This window comes from Eulemur rufifrons, chromosome 7 (assembly GCF_041146395.1).
Source record: "Eulemur rufifrons isolate Redbay chromosome 7, OSU_ERuf_1, whole genome shotgun sequence".
Classification (NCBI taxonomy): domain Eukaryota; kingdom Metazoa; phylum Chordata; class Mammalia; order Primates; family Lemuridae; genus Eulemur; species Eulemur rufifrons.
The window spans coordinates 197,779,560-197,798,425 of NC_090989.1; the positions used below are offsets into that span (position 1 = coordinate 197,779,560).

The 18,866-nt window shown below is 40.5% G+C and overlaps 1 protein-coding gene across 1 annotated transcript in view; it reads left to right on the forward strand.

Annotated features, from left to right (window-relative positions):
• Window positions 1-18,301, forward strand: part of FAM120A (family with sequence similarity 120 member A) — a 115,641-nt gene extending 97,340 nt beyond the window's left edge. Inside the window, exons 12-18 of the mRNA XM_069476246.1 lie at window positions 914-1,028; window positions 6,383-6,592; window positions 7,489-7,672; window positions 8,221-8,358; window positions 10,479-10,620; window positions 11,211-11,307; window positions 16,394-18,301. Of these exons, the coding sequence (XP_069332347.1) occupies window positions 914-1,028; window positions 6,383-6,592; window positions 7,489-7,672; window positions 8,221-8,358; window positions 10,479-10,620; window positions 11,211-11,307; window positions 16,394-16,705 (1,198 nt within the window). The 3' untranslated portion in view covers window positions 16,706-18,301. The remainder of the gene's footprint in view (window positions 1-913; window positions 1,029-6,382; window positions 6,593-7,488; window positions 7,673-8,220; window positions 8,359-10,478; window positions 10,621-11,210; window positions 11,308-16,393) is intronic.
• The last annotated feature ends 565 nt before the right edge of the window (window positions 18,302-18,866 follow it).

An 18,866-nucleotide genomic window follows, 5' to 3' on the forward strand; every position in this document is an offset into this window, starting at 1 on the left:
GCTTCGTTAAGCATGTCACAGTTTTCTGAACTCCTTTTGAGTTATTTGCCAGAGATCACATATCATCAGAAGCTATTTTTAGTGATGAGCTGGCAACTTGATTAGGTCATCTTTCAAGTTTGTTGAATGCAAAGAATTGGAAGCCATTAGACTTGCAGAAAGGTTTATGACTAAGTCATTATGGTTAGCCCTTCACCGTCCAGATACTGCTTGGGTTGTGCCCTGTGTAGTGCCCTAGGGTGTTTTCTGCTCGGGCAGTGCTAGCACAGAGAAAGGAAGGAAACTGGCGTGGAGCCTGGTGACTCCCAGGCACACTTATTCTAGTTGAAGATTTGGAAAATGACCTCTCTTCAGCTGCCCACACCAGGGTGCACCCATTTTGAAGTCTGTGGCTTTGGTGATGGTCCTGTAAGTTGTGTTCCTCAACTCTCCTTCCTCCTACCCCTGTGGTCCCTGTTCCATCCCCAGTTGTTTCCGGGCTATGCAGAGTCCCTATCATGCTCGCTGCTCTTCATCTGGAGTTTCATCTTTCTTGTTTGGACCTAGGATCTGCCTCCTGGGCATCCTGGCTTGAGTTCAGATGAATTAATCCTATAAATTGGTACTTGCAGTGTACTTAAATACATCACAAGAGTGAAGTTGTATCCAAAATCTCTGACCACCTAGTTTTCAGTACGCACAAATTGGTGTGCTATTTCTGATTACTCTAAAGTAAAACATTCTTGTCAGTCTGGATGATGATTGTTTTCATTTGTAATGGTGTCATCACGTGAAAATAGAAAAGCTGAGTAAGAAGTCATTATGGGCCTTCCAAGCTCGCATCATCCCGATTACTTAGAACCTCCCACTGGGTCTGTCCGTGTCATGGGTGACCACTCAGTAATCATGCCCGACTGTTTCTGCCCCTCACCAGGTACATGGTGCAGTGGCCGGGAGCACGCATCCTGCGTCGTCAGGAGCTAGACGCCTTCCTGGCTCAGGCACTGTCCCCCAAACTCTACGAGCCTGATCAGCTACAGGAGCTCAAGGTAATTTATCAGCCTCGTTTCATTGTCCTGGGTGGTCTTGCTTTGGAATTTGGTGTAACACAATTAACTTTTATGAGGCAGAATTGCTAATTCTTTAAACTAATTCTTTTAGCACACTAAACTGGTAATACTAATATGATGTGAACTTGATTGCCTTCAGGGCAAAAGGAATATTCCTTTCTAGTTATGGATTTGCCATCCCCAGTTTGGAAACGATCAGTCCCGGTTTTGTCCAAGAATGATTTCCCCTTGTTTACCAATGGATATTTATTCTCGTTTTTCACATCAGGAAATAAACTTGCCTTTTTTATTTTAGGAGGGGATTTCAAACCCTGGGAGGGCTTGATCTTAAGAATTTTCTAACATCTAGCAAGGATTCTTTTTCTTATTTCATTTCATTGTTCCTAATTACAACTTGTTTTCTCTACAGAATATTCTTTGCCCCACTAGTATTGTAAAATCCTTTTTAAAAAACCACTTGAAGAACAATTTACACCATCATCCCTGTACCCTTTTTAGTTAGCATTTAACATCATATTCCTTTTATTTTTGCCTTCTAGTAATTCCATTTGTTCTTTAATTGTTTTGACAATATTGATTTCCTCCAAGTTGCCACCTGTTTTTCAGTGTGCGTAGCTTTTCAGTACACGTTTATTAGATGCTGTGTTCACACGGTTGCAATTGCTTTCTAATTTCTGCGCTAAATTTTAGAAGTTGAAGACTTTTCAAAGTTAGTTAAATTAGTAGATCTACTTTTTCTTTTTAATATGCAGGGTTTTGTTTTTTCTTTGCCATCAGGTTTTCTTTTTTCAAAGTTTTATTTGTAATCATTTAATCTCGTTTGACAAAATTGCCTTCACCTTTAGCTCTTTTTGGCGTTCTTTACGAAGGCATTCTTTCCCTGCAGAGGAATTTTAGGCTCACTTTATAGATTTTCAGTATTTGACAGTTGGTGCTCGATAAATTTCTGGTTGTCCCTAAATTACTGTGTTAAATTGAGTAATTTGGTGTTGAATGACTCTCCTCAACTGCGTGGAGCCCACCTGAGGCTTCTGATGACTTTGAAATAAGCCAAATAAAAAAACCAAAACTTAGGAGAATTCACCTAAAATTGTATTCTTTGCTTTATAGATCAAGCTTTTCTGTTTGTTAGACAGAAATTATTATTATTTTTAATGTTTTTGAATTTACGTTTCTGTTTTCAATGTTTGGTCAGGTGTCCCCGTCAGGCAGTGTGGCTGGTGCTAAGTCAGGTCCTTCCCTGTGTCCTCACCTGGTTTGTCTCATCACCACCGTCTTCGTCACAGACTGTGCTTCAGGGGGTTGGAGATACTTTTACTAGAGTGTGGTGCCATCCCTCTACCTCTACTCCTGTTTCTCTTATATAGATTATTACATCAGTATTGACATCCCAGTTCTGAAAATCAGACCGCCAGGTATCAGGTATGCCCACTAAGCCTTATTCACCATCAAGTTACTTTTACTCAAAGTTCATCCTATATCCCATATCCTTTTCATTTTTGGATCAACACATAGGATATAACTGTTGAAAAACAATCACACTCTAAGCTTTCATTTTGGTTCTTTTGAGATCTTAGTGCTCTCATGGTTTTCTCCTGGTTCTTCATCTAAAGAGAGATGTATTCAGAAAGACATTTTATGTGTAGTTAACTTCAGTCTGATTCATTGTTCCTCTGGGTCTTGCTTGTCTGGAGGTCGACAGTTCCCTTTAGTGACAGCCTACACCTGTGGGTGCTTCATTTTCATGATTAGTATAAATTTTGAAAGAGCTGTAAGGAAGAATAGCGTTTGTTGGGGGGAAAGGCAGTTGTTTGCTTTTTTATTTTTTAAGATTGATCTCCTCTCAGCTATTAGATTGAGAATTATTAGGAATAATCATTATTTAAATGCTACAAAAATTCCTATGCAGAGCTGAGGGTTCCAAAATTCAGTGATAGAAAATTAAATTTTAAAGTTGCTTTTTCATTTAACTATTAAAGTTTTTTGATATATCGAAATCAACAACAGTGCTTTTCTGTAGTACACCATTTCACTGCTTATGATATAGTCAACTCTTGACTGTTACTGTTGTTGTGTCAGGGCCCGTTACCCAGTTTGTGGATTGCCCAGACCCTGTTTCTCTTCTCCCATTTATTGTCCACTACGTGCTTTGCCATCAGAGGAGGACAAGAGGAAGAAAAGACCCAGTGCTGACAGTTTGGACTCCTATTAGATTTTCTGATGGGAGGTTTGGTGGGAAAAGACGTTGAAACCATGAGCTAAACCGAATTTTTAGGAATTTCATCTCATCCATGTGTTCTCTGTCTACCACGTCCATGAATAATTAAGCGTGTTCTGTGTGGTTCCTTGAGTACCTGTACAGTGATTGATGACCCTCATTTTTTTCCTGTTATATTTTTTAAGTCCTTCTCCTAGGTTACCAGCATGAATGTAATTATTAAGGTAAAATTAGCACTCACCCTGTGTTTTGAGGAGGGCGGGTAAAGGATGAGGAGAAGGAACTTTGTACAGTTAAAATATTTGTCCAGTTTCTTTCTCCCTTGCTCTTGACATCCCTATAATTGCCTTAAATTCTTTTAACAGTTTCACATGCCAAGTGCAGAATATAAAAGATGGAAAATGAAGAGCTTTAAAGACAGTATTAGGGGCGTGCCACATGTCTGTGATACCTGTAAGAATTATTTTGCATATAGGTAAATATGACAAATTAAAGTAAGAGTCTGTTGCCCAGTATTTAGAAAGTAACTTAACTAGAATTTGGTTCATGAGCTAATTGGGCAGAGATTAAATTACATATTTGTATTTCCTAATAAAGTCAGAATTTTTTTCTGTGTTTCTCCAGTTGAGGAACCTTGGATAATGTTGAATGTTTTATCTCAACTGGTATAAAAGAATGAGGTTAGAACATGACTATTCAGCCATTTTTACAATCAAGGGTTCAGATTTGGGTTCTATCAATTATCTGTTCGGTGGCTCTGAGCCCTCTGCAACCCATCTGTGCAATGGAGATACTGTTAGAAACACCTGTATCTTATGGTTGTTGAGACATGGAAATGATATAAAAATACATGTTAAAAAAAAGGACAGTATCTGATACATATTTATTAAGTTCCTCATAAATACTAGATGTTATTTTTTGTATAATTACCATTTAGGGAAAGAAAAATTGTAATGTAAGTTTTAAAATATTTTTCAAAAGAAGCAAAATTTACACAGCAATTGAGATTTTATTCACATTGTTTATACAGCTCTTATTTTAAAAACTCTGTTAATGTAATGGTACTTGTCATAACTAAAACTGCTAATAGATTCTTGAAACTGTAAACATCATTTTTGAAATCCATAAAAACACAGTCTTTCAACTAACATTGAGGCCACTTTACACACACACACACACACACACACACACTCTCTCACTCACTCTAGTCTTGCTCCATTCCTCCTGTCAGCAAATTTGGAGATTACCAGTTCGAACTTGGGTGTTTCTGTGTTGTATGCATCTGCTGCTGTTTCTTACGCTCAGCGTGCAGATAGCCATTTGCTGGGAGAGTGGTTTTGAGTTCCATTTGTCACAGTGGTTTGAATCTGGCCATGATCGGCAACAGCCCGTTCCTAAGAAATACCAGCAGGGTGGTGCTGCATGTGCTTCCACAGAAGGCATCCGTGGCATTTTGTGTATGACATTTTGATAGTGAGGCAAACACCTTTAGAGCAGCATCAACTCTGTTATTTTCTCTCCCTAGTCCTTGACCCGGATGCACAGTTCTCTGGTGTAGGGTAGAGAGGGGGGCACGGAGGCCCTAGGCTGGAAATGGTAGAGTCCGTCTGATTGCAAGGGATTCGTGGTCATCATTCCCAAAGAACAAGGGGCCAGGGGATGGGTGTCCTGTCTATTCCAAGGCCTGCACCTCTGCTTGGCCTCTTCCCAACAGGAGCAGCTCCCTTTTTCTGCCTTGAGAGTTCTCCTTTCTTCCTGCAGCTCAGAACTCAGGGTGGCTGGGAACTAAATACATCAAATGCGTTTTCTCCATTTTGTTCCAGTTTGCCCATCTCTTTCTCCACTGTGCACATAAATAAAAAAATACATCTCATTTCATCACCCCAGCCCCACCTACCCACTGCTGAACATTTTTTAGTTTGCTTCCCAACAAATACATGGGAAAAGAAGGAGCCAGTGGTATACAGTAGGATCCAGAGGTGTAGCTAAAACAGCATTTATAAATTTGTGAACAGACTTTTCCAGGTTTTTGAAGTTGAACTGCATTGACTTAAAATTTAACAAAGGTTGGAAAACACAGTGTTAGCTGGTAATGGGGAATGTTAACACAAACAGCACAAAACAATAGATGATCATAAATTCATTAGCATTTGGCACCAGAATGACTTTTTCACTTTAATGAAAAGCACTTTTACCTGTCACAATTAGGCATTGCTTAGATTGATAACTCCATAAAGACTGCATTCTTGAAAAGCTTTCAGAGTGAGAAGACAAAAACCAGAGCAGAGTTAAAACTTTGTCCTGGATAATCCACAAACTTGGTCTTTACATACAGATGATCAAGAGTTGACTGTACTCATGTTAGCGTTTCTTACCCTGCTCATGATACGCTAGGAGGGTGGGCTCTGTGTCCAGAAGGCAGGCACCCAGCACTCATCACTGAGGGAAGTTAAAGTCTGTTCAAATTCTAATAGTATATTTGGTTCAAATACAGTATTTCTGTTGTTGTGTTCTTTCATTTATAAGCTATCCATTTCTCCAAAAACATTGACAGTCTTATTAATAAGTTGCTATCTAAAACATTAACGTATGAAATAACAAAGTATAAATTTATTTTAGAATGTAATTATGTATACAAAGTAGTTTTTTAATATAACTACTTGAGAAATGCAAAATCTTAATATTGAGTGTTCCTTTTTGACACCCTTTCTGTTAACACATTAATGTGTTCACATCTGAAATGTGAAATGTTATTTCATGAGGGGATTGTGGGGGCTCTGGAGTCAAAGGAGACTGCACATCATTGCTCAGTTTGTCACGTGTCAGCGTTAAATACAGCATCACTGTATACTGACACTTTATAAACCCCAACAGAAATATTTCAGTATGTTTATAAAACATTCTCTTAAATTTAAATTTGTTAAATAACATATAAGGTATTTCTGTTCAAACAAAGCCAGTTTTAGGTCAATATAAGGTAATTATAGGCCTACTCAGTAGTGCTGTTTTTGTTAAGGAATATTCTCTGTTAACTCTGGAAAGTTTTATTGAGACATTGGAAGGATTAAACACTGTAGTACTCTTATTCCATAGAGTTACTCTTTTCAATTTAAAGATTGAGAACCTAGACCCCCGAGGAATTCAGCTGTCAGCTCTCTTCATGAGTGGAGTAGACATGGCATTGTTTGCAAATGATGCATGTGGACAGCCAATCCCCTGGGAACACTGTTGTCCTTGGATGTATTTTGATGGGAAGCTCTTCCAATCCAAACTCCTCAAAGCCAGCCGGGAAAAGACCCCACTCATCGACCTCTGTGATGGTCAGGTATGCTGGGGGGGCAGGGCAGGCACCTCTGATGAAATGAAATAAAGCTCACTGGGTAAATCTGTCCTCTTTTATACCATATTTGTCATGAAACTTGTGTGACAGTATTCTCTTTTTGGGTTGGGCCCGGCCCAGTGTGTATAACTAAATATTGCTTTAGTGCCCATAATGAGTCAGGCTCCTGATAATACAGTTGATTTTCGTTATTCACGGTAGCTATGTTCTGAAATTCACCTTGAACACTGGATTAGCAAATACTGAACCATTGCTCCTAGGGGAAGTACAGGGTTAGGGTCCTTCAAGGCTCTGGTCACATATTTTTGTCATAGAACCAGTACATAACCTTGTTTCTTATGTGTTTCTGTTTAAAGATACCTTATTAAATATGTATTGTTAATTCATTATTGAACTCACAGGCAGCAGCCCATAACTCGTGCCTGAATGAAGCTTCTACAACATGGATTTTCTTCTCTGCACTTGGGAATGCTGGGGAGGACTTCAGCACTAAGCTGGGGGTGTTTGTAAACAGTGAAATCACCAAGAAAAAGCACAAAAGTGTAAAAACTTTGACACTAAATAGGCTCTGTTTTCAGGGTGAGCTGAAATAAGAAGGCAGGCGTGATCTTGTTTGACCTCAGCTGGGGTTGGTGTGTTCGGCATCTAAAATTCTTCCCCCATTTTGTACAAGTCTGTGACCAGAAAAGTGCCATGAGTATTGATTTTGTAGTTACAAGCAAATGTTAGCAAGTGGGTGGATTTGCATATATAGGACTCATGAATAAAGAGGACCAACTGTACTTTTTTATAGCAGTTGATGTATCTAATTTCTTTCATGCTCATTTCAGTTCACTTAAAACACTGAATCGAGCTTTCACATGCTGGTCCTTGCCTTGCAGGCTGAGCAGGCTGCCAAGGTGGAGAAGATGCGCCAGAGCGTGCTGGAGGGGCTCAACTTCTCCCGGCAGAGCCACGCGCTCCCCTTCCCGCCGCCACCCGCCCTGCCCTTCTACCCCGCCTCTGCGTACCCTCGGCACTTCGGGCCTGTCCCCCCGTCTCAGGGCAGGGGCCGAGGCTTTGCAGGTGAGTGGTTTGGCATGACTCGTTCCTGGGAAGAGTGTGCAGCCGTCCTAGGCGAGCCTGTCTGCTGTGTCGACCCTGTCATTGTCAGTCACGGGGGCTCACAGCAGCAGTTCTTCAAGTCCGCAAGGAGTGAGCTTGATCCTGGAGATTAGGGGGAGAGAGCTGTAGATGCAGATGCAGAGGCTGCATCCTGAAATCTGTCATTCTAGCTAAAAACTCTCTGCTCACATTTTAAGAGTTTTTCCTCATGTGTGAGGGGAAATAACCATCCAGGTTAGAGAAAGCTGTCTTCCAAGACCCATCTCCCAGGGCCCATCCTCAGCCCTGATGCCAGTACCCCATTGAATGACCTGCTGTAAGGAGGGTGGCATTTCAGTGCTGGTCCCTGGGGACGATGGGCCCAAGACAGCAAGGCAACAAGAGGGGCCAGGAGACCCCTCCCTGGCAGCTGAAGGAGGCAGGGGCTGCTCTGCCCGAATGCCCTGCAGGGCCCCCAAGCCCTGTCCCTCACGCTTCTCCCCTGTTTCTCTCTACCCCGGGTCCCACAGGAGTCTGTGGCTTTGGAGGCCCCTATGGGGAAACGGTAGCGACAGGCCCTTACCGTGCCTTCCGGGTGGCGACAGCATCGGGACACTGCGGAGCCTTCTCAGGCAGTGACAGCAGCAGGACTAGCAAGTCCCAGGGCGGTAATTATACCCACCCCTTCCCAGAGCTTCTGCCTGCCAGCACTTCCTTTGCTCCATCGTCTGACGCCTGCCTTCCTTTACTGTCTTCACAAGCCCCTCCTCCAACAGAATTCCCTGTCTTCTGGGTCCCTGAGCTGACCCTCATTGATTGCTCCCCCGCCCCCGAGACTCTCTGCCCTCAGGTCTCTGCAGCGGTTCTGCTGTGGCCAGTCTTTCCTTTCAGGGCAGACCACTGAGTGTCCACCTAGAACAGAGCCTTTCTGTGCACCTGGTAACCTGACCATCGCCTCGTGTTCATAGGATGAGCTGCTGACTAATACTCAGTGGTGTTTCTTTCCCAAGCAGCCATCTTTTGGTAAAGATTATCATGCTTGTATAGAAGATTCTAATAGTCACAGAGTCCCTGGCATAAAAAGTCTGTCACAGTTTGTTTCATAGAAACGTTTTTAAACAAAGACCTAATGTCAGATACATAAATAATCTGTTTACTTTAGATTCCCATTGCTTCTCTTTTAATTTGTATTAGACTTGCAAGGGAGAAAAAAGTCTCAACATTTAGCATTAGAAATAATGTCTGGTGATATTGCTATAATTTGAAGCCTGTGACTTGTGGCTTGTCCTAATCTCACATTATGGGACTGCAGATATAAATCTGGCCATCAAGTCACATAACAGGATTGTTCAGATACATTTTGAAGTCACTTTGAGGATGGGCAAGCCTTTCTCTCTTATCAGCGATGTTTTTCCACCTCAGTTACTTGGGGTATTTAGGGAGGCCAGAGAGGGGTGCTGTGTGGAAAGGTGACTCTTGCAGACGTGGCGTTGGATCAGCTCCTCTGTCTCAGCCACAGAAGTTACCTCGCCTTTCCCTGGTGCAGCTGCATGCCCCTCTGCCTGCTCTCTGTCCTCCCACCAGCCTCCTGCAGGGCACTCTGTCCTGGGGCTGTTCCTCGGGCAGCTTGCAGCCGTGTGTCCTCTTTGCTTCTTGATTGGCTTCAGCAACTTGCAGTGCCTTGAAACTGAAGCTGGCCTGTAGTCGGGACAACAGACTGAAGGAGGGGAGATTTCACTGTGGATAATGTGCAGTGAGAAGTGATTTCTTAGACTGGAATGAGAGGAACTTGCTTCTCAACTATTCTAAAACTGTGTCCGAAACTCATGTCTTCATTGTCCAATGTAGTAGCCACTGGCCACATGCACTATTGAACACTTCAACTGTGACTAGAAAGTGTAAAATGCACACGAGATTTTAAGGACTTAATACAGGGAAAGGAATGTAAAATAGCTCATTAATTTTTTTTATCTTGACTACCTGTTGAAATAATATTATTTTGGATATATTGGGTTAAATAAATATTAAAACTTATTTAATCTGTTTCTTTGTATTTTTTTCATGTGGCTATTAGAAAATATAAAGCTTGTAGATTTTTATTGGACAGTGCTCTATTGCCATGGCTAACACCAAGATGATAGAGTATTTATTATAATCTGTTCCCATGGCCAGAGAAGATGATTGGGGCTCTGTTTTTTGTTCATTTGTTTTGTTTCCTTTACATCAGAGATTTGGCTATCAGTTAACACTTTCAGAATTTTCTTAAGTCAGAAAACCTTAGAATATGCAGGCCAACAGTAATTAATAGAAGTTAGTGAATACAATGAATATTTATGACTGCTTATGGAAATTCTAATTTAACAATATAGTAAGACATACAGGCTAGATTTACTTATCTTCTATAACGTTTGGTTAAGGTGTAATAACCTGGAAGTGTTTAACTAAAGAGAAAAACATTCTGAGTTTGCAGATTTCCATCTTGGTAATATAGAAAGCATGCCATATGTACCCAGTGACAACACTTTATTGAATCTGTTTCTATCTAAAAAACCTTGCACATTTGTAGTTGTAACGTAATTCAGTTGTCATGGGTTCTTCTTAACAGCAGTGTAAAATCAAAGCGTGCACGTAGATACTCCACATAATGAAAAAGAAGTCTTTACAAAGCAGGATAAAGCAGCTTCATGCTAAATATAAACCAAAACTGAAAAGTTTCTTGCTTGTATCTCCTTGCTATTCTTAATTCTGTGATTGTAAAGATTTTGTCTTTTCCTATCTTTTTGTGCAGGAGTCCAACCTATACCTTCTCAGGGAGGGAAACTAGAAATAGCTGGCACTGTGGTTGGCCACTGGGCTGGGAGCAGACGGGGCCGCGGGGGCCGGGGGCCTTTCCCCCTGCAAGTGGTTTCTGTTGGAGGCCCAGCAAGAGGGTAAGTTCTGAACCACAAAAATGTCTTTTGTATAAAGAAAGAAAACAGTCCGTAACTTGCTTTTTTACTTACGAGTTTAGTAAGAATATTTCTATATCGGTAGATACATTCTCCTTTAACATCATTCTTAATGATTGCATAGGATCCAATTTATAGCACTATTTAACCATTATTAAATTATTAACCACACATTAATTAATTAACCCAGTGCCTTTATTTTTATTTTTTATTTTTTTGAGGGATCTCACTGTGTTGCCCAAGCTGATCTTGAACTTGTGACCTCAAGCAATCCTCCTACCTCAGCCTCCCAAGTTATCTGAGATTATAGGCACATACCACCACACTTGGCTAAAATATTTTTTTTAAATAGCATTTTTAAAGTATTATATTTTCAAATTAAGTGTGTTGGATATGAACCAAAAAATGAGATGGATTCCTTGTAATAAATCTGTGATATGACCATACTTAATAAACCCAATGCTTCATAAAGCATAAGATTAGACACCTTTAAATCCATTTGATATGATTTTAAATGTTAAATCTGTAACAGATTTAAGTCTCTTTGCTGTTGTCCTTTTTTATTGATTTAGGCGTCCAAGAGGAGTGATTTCTACCCCAGTCATTAGAACATTTGGAAGAGGTGGAAGGTACTATGGCAGAGGTTACAAAAACCAAGCAGCAATTCAGGTAAGAAGACAGCACAGTGTTTGTGCCAGCTCACTCCCTTCAATGCTGTCTTCTTTCTAAGCTAGTTTTCTCATGCCCGTGTTCAGAGGTCTGTGAGGACACCACTGTGGCTGTCAAGTGTCAAACACAACAACTAGGACATGGGTGCTCACCAAATGTCAGTTCCCTCGAGCCCAAATCCTGTTGTTTGGGAGCCTCTTCAAGTTGGCTCTGTCCTTTGCCAAGACTCTGATCTATGGTGGCTTTGTGCCTGGTGTAGCGTGATAGGCCAGCCACACCTTGGGCATCGTCTGGCCACACAGACCTGGGACAGCCACTTCTTTTAGTTGGTTTCTTTAGTGGGAAACAGCATTTGAAGACCACAGTCCGGGCACCAATGGATCCTTATCACCACAGGCTCGGTCACTATTCCTCGTGCTCTTCTGTGGACAGAGCGAGGGGAGCATGTAGGCGTCCGAGTTCTGTTTCTTCACGCACACCCATACAGGCTTTCTTTTTTTTTTAAGATAAGATCCTCTTGAATTCCTTTTGATGTTTCCAATTCAAACTGAAAACTACAGGGCTTTTTATAAGCTTTTCTCTCTTACATCCGTATGTCCTTTCTTCTGTACCGAGTCACTGTATGTAGGTTTTTCCTATAAACAGCACTAGAGGGGAAAGGCATACCCACACACATGCATGTATATATGCTATGCACACATGTATGTATACACATATACCCCGTATATACCGACATGCTCCCTGCAATAAAATGTGATGAGTTTATACTGAATCGTCCAGTTCAAATTTAGGATTTCTGGAATTGTACTTAACCTCTACTGTTATATCCAAATGTCTTTTCTTCCATCTTGAGAATCTTGGTTCTTAAGAAGCCAGGTGTTGATTAAATTAGAATATCCTATAACTAAGCATTTACTTTATCCCATGTTGTACACACAGCAGACTCAAAATAACTATGAATACTACTGTCACCAGTGTCATTCACTGAGAACAGTTAAAGGAAAATGTTTGCATATGTGCTCGCCATTCTCCCCCACCATTCTAGCATTCCTAAAAAAAAAAAAAACTATGCTATTATTGTCTATGTTATCTGGGCAGACAGCCATGACCTCGTGTACTTTCCCTTTTACCTCGTTTGTCTTGGTTCTATAAACACCTACACATCAAGTGCCCTCCACTAAGCCTTCTGTCTTTGTGTCCATTTTGGTCTTTGAAATGCTTTCTTTAATAGATTCTGCAGGAAGGACTTAGGGAAAAATATTCTATTTCAAAACAGTTAATTTTCCTTATTTGGAAGCATTGGCTCACATTTTCTTTCCTCAAATATGTTATTTACTTCTGGAATAAAGCTTCTCTGTCAAAAATTGATGATAATCTAATTTTCTTCACCTTTGAACTCATTGCTGTTTTGGCCTAAATGCCCAAATTATTTTTATTTTTCTGTAAAAGTTTCCTGGCCTCACTTGATCGTGCCCTGGTACTGGTTATTCTGGATCAGGGTACTCAGTATAAGGGGCGCTTTCTCCAAATGTGATTTCAAATCTTATTTAAGAAAGTTTTCTTGATTTAATAGTTTTTTATTTTTGTACTCGTTCTTTGTTTTCATCTTCTGCTTGCAGGTTCTTTTGTTACTATCTTCAATATTTGGCATGCTTTTTTTTTTTTTTTAATTTTTTTTTGTTACAGAGAGTCTTGCTCTGTTGACCTGGCTGGAGTATAGTGGCATCAGCCTAGCTCACAGCAGCCTCAAACTCCTGGGCTCAAGCAATCCTCCTGCCTCAGCCTTCCAAGTAGCTGGGACTACAGGAGTGCACCACTACACCCAGCTAATTTTTTTCTATTTTTGATAGAGACAGGGTCTCGCTCTTGCTCAGGCAGGTCTTGAACTCCTGACCTCAAGCAGTCCTGCCGCCTTGGTCTCCCAGAGTGCTAGGATTATAGGCATCAGCCACTGCACCCAGCCCAGCATGCTCTTTTGATTCCACTTTATCTCTTCCTTTTTTGACTCACATTCTATGAAGTTCACCTGTTTAAAGTACAATTTAGTGGTTTGTGTATTTTAGAGACCAATTTTTAGAGCAGTTTTAGGTTCACAGCAAAATCTAGCAGAAGTTACAGATGCATAAGGCAGAGAGTTCTCATATACCCCTGCCCCCAACACCCACAGCTTCCTCCACTGTCAGCACCTCACACAGAATGGCTGGTTTGTTAGAATTGAGGAACCTACACTGGTACCTCATCATCACTCAAAGTCCATAGTTGACATTAGGGTTGTACATTCTGTGGGTTTGTACAAATGTATAATGACATTTATTTACCACTGGAGTATCACACAGAGTAGTGTCACTGCCCTAAAATTCCTCTGTGCTCTACCTGTTCATCCCTCCCTCCCCTCTCACCACAGGCAGTCACTGATCTTTTTTACTGTTGCCTTTTCCAGAGTGTCCTATAGTTGAAATCATGTCGTATGTAACCTTCTCAGATTGGCATCTTTCACTTAATAATGAGCACTTAATTATTTCCTCCATGTCTTTTAATGGCTTCGTGGCTCATTTCTTTTTAGCACTGAATAATATTTTATTGTCTGGATATACCAGTTTATTTATCCATTAACCCACCAAAGGACATCTTGGTTGCTTATAGTTTGGCAGTTATGAATAAAGTTGCTGTAAACATTCATGTGCAGGTTTTTGTGTAGACATAAGTTTTCATCTGCTTTAGGTAAATACCCATGAGCATGACTGCTGGATTTATATAGTAGTAAGAGTGTGTTTAGTTTTGTAAAACACCACCACTTTCTTCCAAAGTGGCTTTACCATTTTGCATTCCCAACAGCAATGAATGAGAGTTCCTCTTGCTCCATATTCTCAGTGGCATTTGGTGTTGTCAGTGTTTTGGATTTTGGCCATCCTGATAGGTGTGTTGTGGGACCTCATTGTTTTCTTAATTTGCATTTCCCGGATGGCTTGTGATGTGGAACATCTTTTCATGTGCTTATTTGCCATCTGTATATCTTCTTTGGTAAAGTGTCCCTTCAGGTCTTTGCATCATTTTCTAATCAGGTTTTTGTAATTCAGTGGTTTTTAGTCTGTTCTCAAGGTCAAGAAACTATCACCAATAATTCCAGAATATTCTTCACCACAAAAAGAAACCTTTTACCCATTAACAGTCACTCTCTAATTCCCCCATCCCCTCCTCTAGCCCTTGGCAACCATTGATCTATTTTGTGTGTCTTGTGGATTTGCTTGTTTTGTACATTCCTTGTAAGCATACATGTTGTGCCATGTATCAGTATCTCATTCCTTTCTCTTGCTGACTAATGTTTCATTGTATGGATAGACCACATTAATGTATCTACTCATTTGTTGACGGACATTTGCATTGTTTCCATTTTGGGGCAGATAAGTTATGAACACTTACCTGCAAATTTTTGTGTAAATATGTGTTTTCAGTTCTCTTGGGTATATGCCTAGGAGTAGAATTGCTGGGTCACATGGTCACTACAATGTTTAGCCATTTGAGAAGCTGCCAGACTGTCTTCCAAAGGTGGCCACACCATTTTACATTCCCACCAGCAATGTACATGAGGGTTCCAATTTCTCCATATCCTCGCCAACACTTGTTATTTTCCGTATTCTTGATTCTAGCCATCCTAGTGGATGTGAAGTGTTATCTCATTGTGGTTTTGATTTGCATTTCCCTATCTTCATTTCTTTCTGCTTTAAAAAATGTTTTTTCCTTTTAATCTTCTCCAGATATTATTTGTTCTTCTGTTTCTTCTAATGTAGTCTTCATTTCTGGAATGATTTTTTTCCCCCCTTCTTGGTCCTGCTATATTTTTATATTTTATAGTATTTGTCTCAAGTTTCTAAGAAAATGACAATAGCATTGACTTATGACAGGAGCATGTTAGTATTAGAAGCTAAAATGAGAAGACACTGTGGAGAATGTGTGGGGCCCCCTGGTTCATGGAGGTTGTCCCTCCAGTTAAGGTCACAGGGCACACTCCATCTCCATCTGAGCCGAGCGAATAGGCGTTGTTTTCCAACAAGGCAAATACCCTGTTTTCATCATAGGAGGCTTGGAGATGGTAGAAAGCACCACCATCTCTTCTTGTTGGAAAGAGGCTGGGATGAAGAGTTGAAAGATGCCTTTTCTCATCTGAAAAATGACCATTTGAAGGTGAAAACCATCCAGGTTTCCTTTAGCACTGAGTCAGTCTGTGACAGTGGTACTCAGCCCTGGCAGTTGGTGCTCCAGGGTCATTTGGAGACATTGTTGATTGCCACAAGTTGGTGCAAGTCAGATGCCACTGGCTTCTAATGGGTGGAGGCTTGGGGTGCTGTCAAACACCCTGCCGTGCAAGGGGCAGCCCCGTGGCAGAGAATCACCAGGGCCACACACAGTGTCATATGCTGAGGGAGAGAAACTGGTCTGTGTTATCAGCAACTCAAGATTTCAAGCTGTCTTCACTGTCCTCACAGAGAGCCCTGTCTTTCAGGAAATGTGCTGAATCACTCAAGTTTCATTTTTTTCCAGAGAATTATTTTTAAATCTGTTAAGTGGAAGGGGGAGACCCATTCAGAAGAGGTATTTCACAAACACATGTAGTGATTCTCAGTGCAGATTTGTTTCTTGCTGAGGTTGCCCCGAGGTGGTTTTGCTTTCCCAGGAGAAGTGGGGCGTGTGTGCTGCTGCTCGTCACAGGCAGATGCGGGATGCCTGTTGTTTGGCCAGGGCAGGAATAGTCTCCATTTCAGAGAGGACTTACTGAGGGTATTTGTCATTTTAAATGATTTGGTACTATACAAAGGGTTAGACAGAGCTCCCTAAGTGAAAATCTCCCTCATTTTCAGGACATTGACTACAGAGAAGTTGAGGGAGGGGCCACAGTGGGAACTGACTGAGGCAGGTGAAGCTCCTCACACCTGACGCTCAGTCAAAGCAAAGACAGAGTCAGAAGGACCCCACCATGTGCTTCCTGCTCTTGAATCTGTGGGGTAGCATTCGGACAAAATCAGCATTCTCTCACTCCCGATATTTATCAAAAGCCGCCTTATCGTTTGTTGTCCTTCATTTTAAATAGGGCAGACCTCCTTATGCTGCTTCAGCAGAAGAAGTGGCCAAAGAACTTAAGTCGAAATCTGGGGAATTGAAGTCCTCTGCTGTGTCTTCAGACGGGTCCCTGGCTGAAAACGGAGTGATGGCCGAGGAGAAGCCGGCTCCCCAGATGAACGGGAGTGCGGGCAACGCCAGGGCCCCCAGCCACTCCGAAAGTGCCTTGAACAATGACTCTAAAACGTGCAATACAAATCCTCATTTAAATGCACTAAGTACAGACAGCACTTGCCACAGAGAGGCTGCTCTGGAGGCAGCTGTCTTAAATAAAGAAGAGTAAACTTATTTTTTATAGAGGGTGAAGGATGCTGGAAGGGTAAGGATTTAGGAATATCTGGAGAGAAAGAGAGCCTGCAGTTACGTACATTTTGTCCTTTCCGTAAGAGAAAAATGAGGACTTTGGAAATTCAGATCCCTCTTTGATATCAGAGATTTAAACAACACATTTTTAGTTTTAACCAGTTGTAGTCAAAATGCTACAATAAAACAAAAAAGAGAAAGAAAATGAAGAGCATTTGACTCCCGCACTTAAAATGAAGTACACAAAGTTTAAACTGGTTATGACAAAGCCTATAGTTGTGTTTCTTGAACTATAAAGAAAACAAATTTTGGCAGTCTTTAAGTATATATAGCTTAAAATATAATTTTTAGCATTTGGCACCATATGTATGCCATTATATTTGATTTTGCATTACTGTTTCACAATGAAGCTTTGTTTAAGGCTTTGATTTTTATGATTATGAAAGAAATAAGGCACAACCACAGTTTTTCTTTCTTACTTAAATTTCATCACTGTTGATGTGGTTCTTTTGTGTTAAAAAAAGTGCAACTATCAAAACTAAAAAAATTATAGAGTAATATTGCTGTTCTGCTGATTTTAAATATACAGTACATCATACATACTTTACAAGCAAGTTAAATGGAGATAAAGTTGAAATCATAGAAGATGCAAATGACCTTTCAAAATCAACATAATGTGTTCTGAAACTTTTCGTGACTAATACCATGCATCTGTGATCAATGAACTATGTGGTTTTGAATCGGACGTAGACCATTAGTACTACTACTTGAGCTAAACTTCTGCATGGTTCATAATTTTTAAAGTGTGTAGTTAATATTATGCATGTTATTGTCCTTTCTTCCATTCTTACCAGTATGTGCCCATTTGCAAAACAAAAATGCTAATAATCAGTAATAGTCCTATAAAAGATGTTAACTCTGTTTAGTCATTGACTGATCTTGCTCTAACCTTAAAATTTTGTGATTATTGACATCTGTTGCATTTATTCTAAATCCCCCCCAAAAATTATCTAGCTGTTTCAAATATCAACATTACCCTGGTGTATTCACTGCTGTATGCATTATTGTTCTTTGTTGCTGTTTTATGCCTTCATATTAGCAAAATATGAAATTCTGTGAAAAAAAAAACCCTTTGATCTTTAAAAAAAAAAAAACACCCCCCCTTCTGTAGCAGGAAACAAATTGCTTGTTCTTGAGAACTTTCCCATCAAGAATTTAGTAGAAGCAGGTATACTTCTATCATTTTGATGTTTTTGTTAATGTTTCCAAACAATGTACTTTGAAATCAGAATCACTTCTTATCGTTTTCATATACTTCTGATGCTCTTCATCACATTAGTGATCAGAAATGAGGTGTAATTCCCCAACCCCTGCCCGCAAGAGCTAAGTAGGATCTTACTGTAAGTTGAAGGGAGTTTTGCCCTAACTCATGGATTGTGCAAGAATGAACTGCTGTTGGGTTTGATTGACTGTCGATGGATTGTGGTGTGGCGTATCTGAAGGCTATTGAATGCAACTTACAATGCTTAATAAAAATCTTTATTCTTTTAGTATAAAGTATGGTGTGGCTTTTAAATTCACTTGTAAAAACATAAATTTTACCGAAGTTTTACTCAAATTGAAATAACTACTGAAAAGCTTGATCAGATAACCAAAGTTTAAAATATTTTTCCTTTTCAAAGTAATTCCAGGTTTCCAGCTCTAGGGGAACATTAATACATGATTAATATGAAAATTATGCTGATGCTTACGTTTGTTTCATTGGTAAATTTCAAGCAACCAAAGAGATAAAAAAAAAAAAATTCTGATAAAGCAGACATAGAAATAGAAAACAGTTTCTTTTAAAGCTCTGAGGAAGAGATAAATTTGATTAAACCACGTTTTTAAAACCTGGTGTTACAAGTGTAGCTTATTTTTCATGCCATCATTTTTGTCTCGAAGCTCTTCTCTGCAGCCTGGTATGAAGTACAGGTGTACTGCTGTGACCGCCTCACCTGGGCAGCCAGCACCTTGGGAGACGCGCCCCGTGCTGCCACCTAGGGGTGGGGAGGCGGGCGGGACCCGGAAGTGCCCAGCAACACTGGGAGAAAAAAGGAGGGCGCCACGATCCGCGCGTCCCAGTAGGGGCAGGCGCCCGCCCC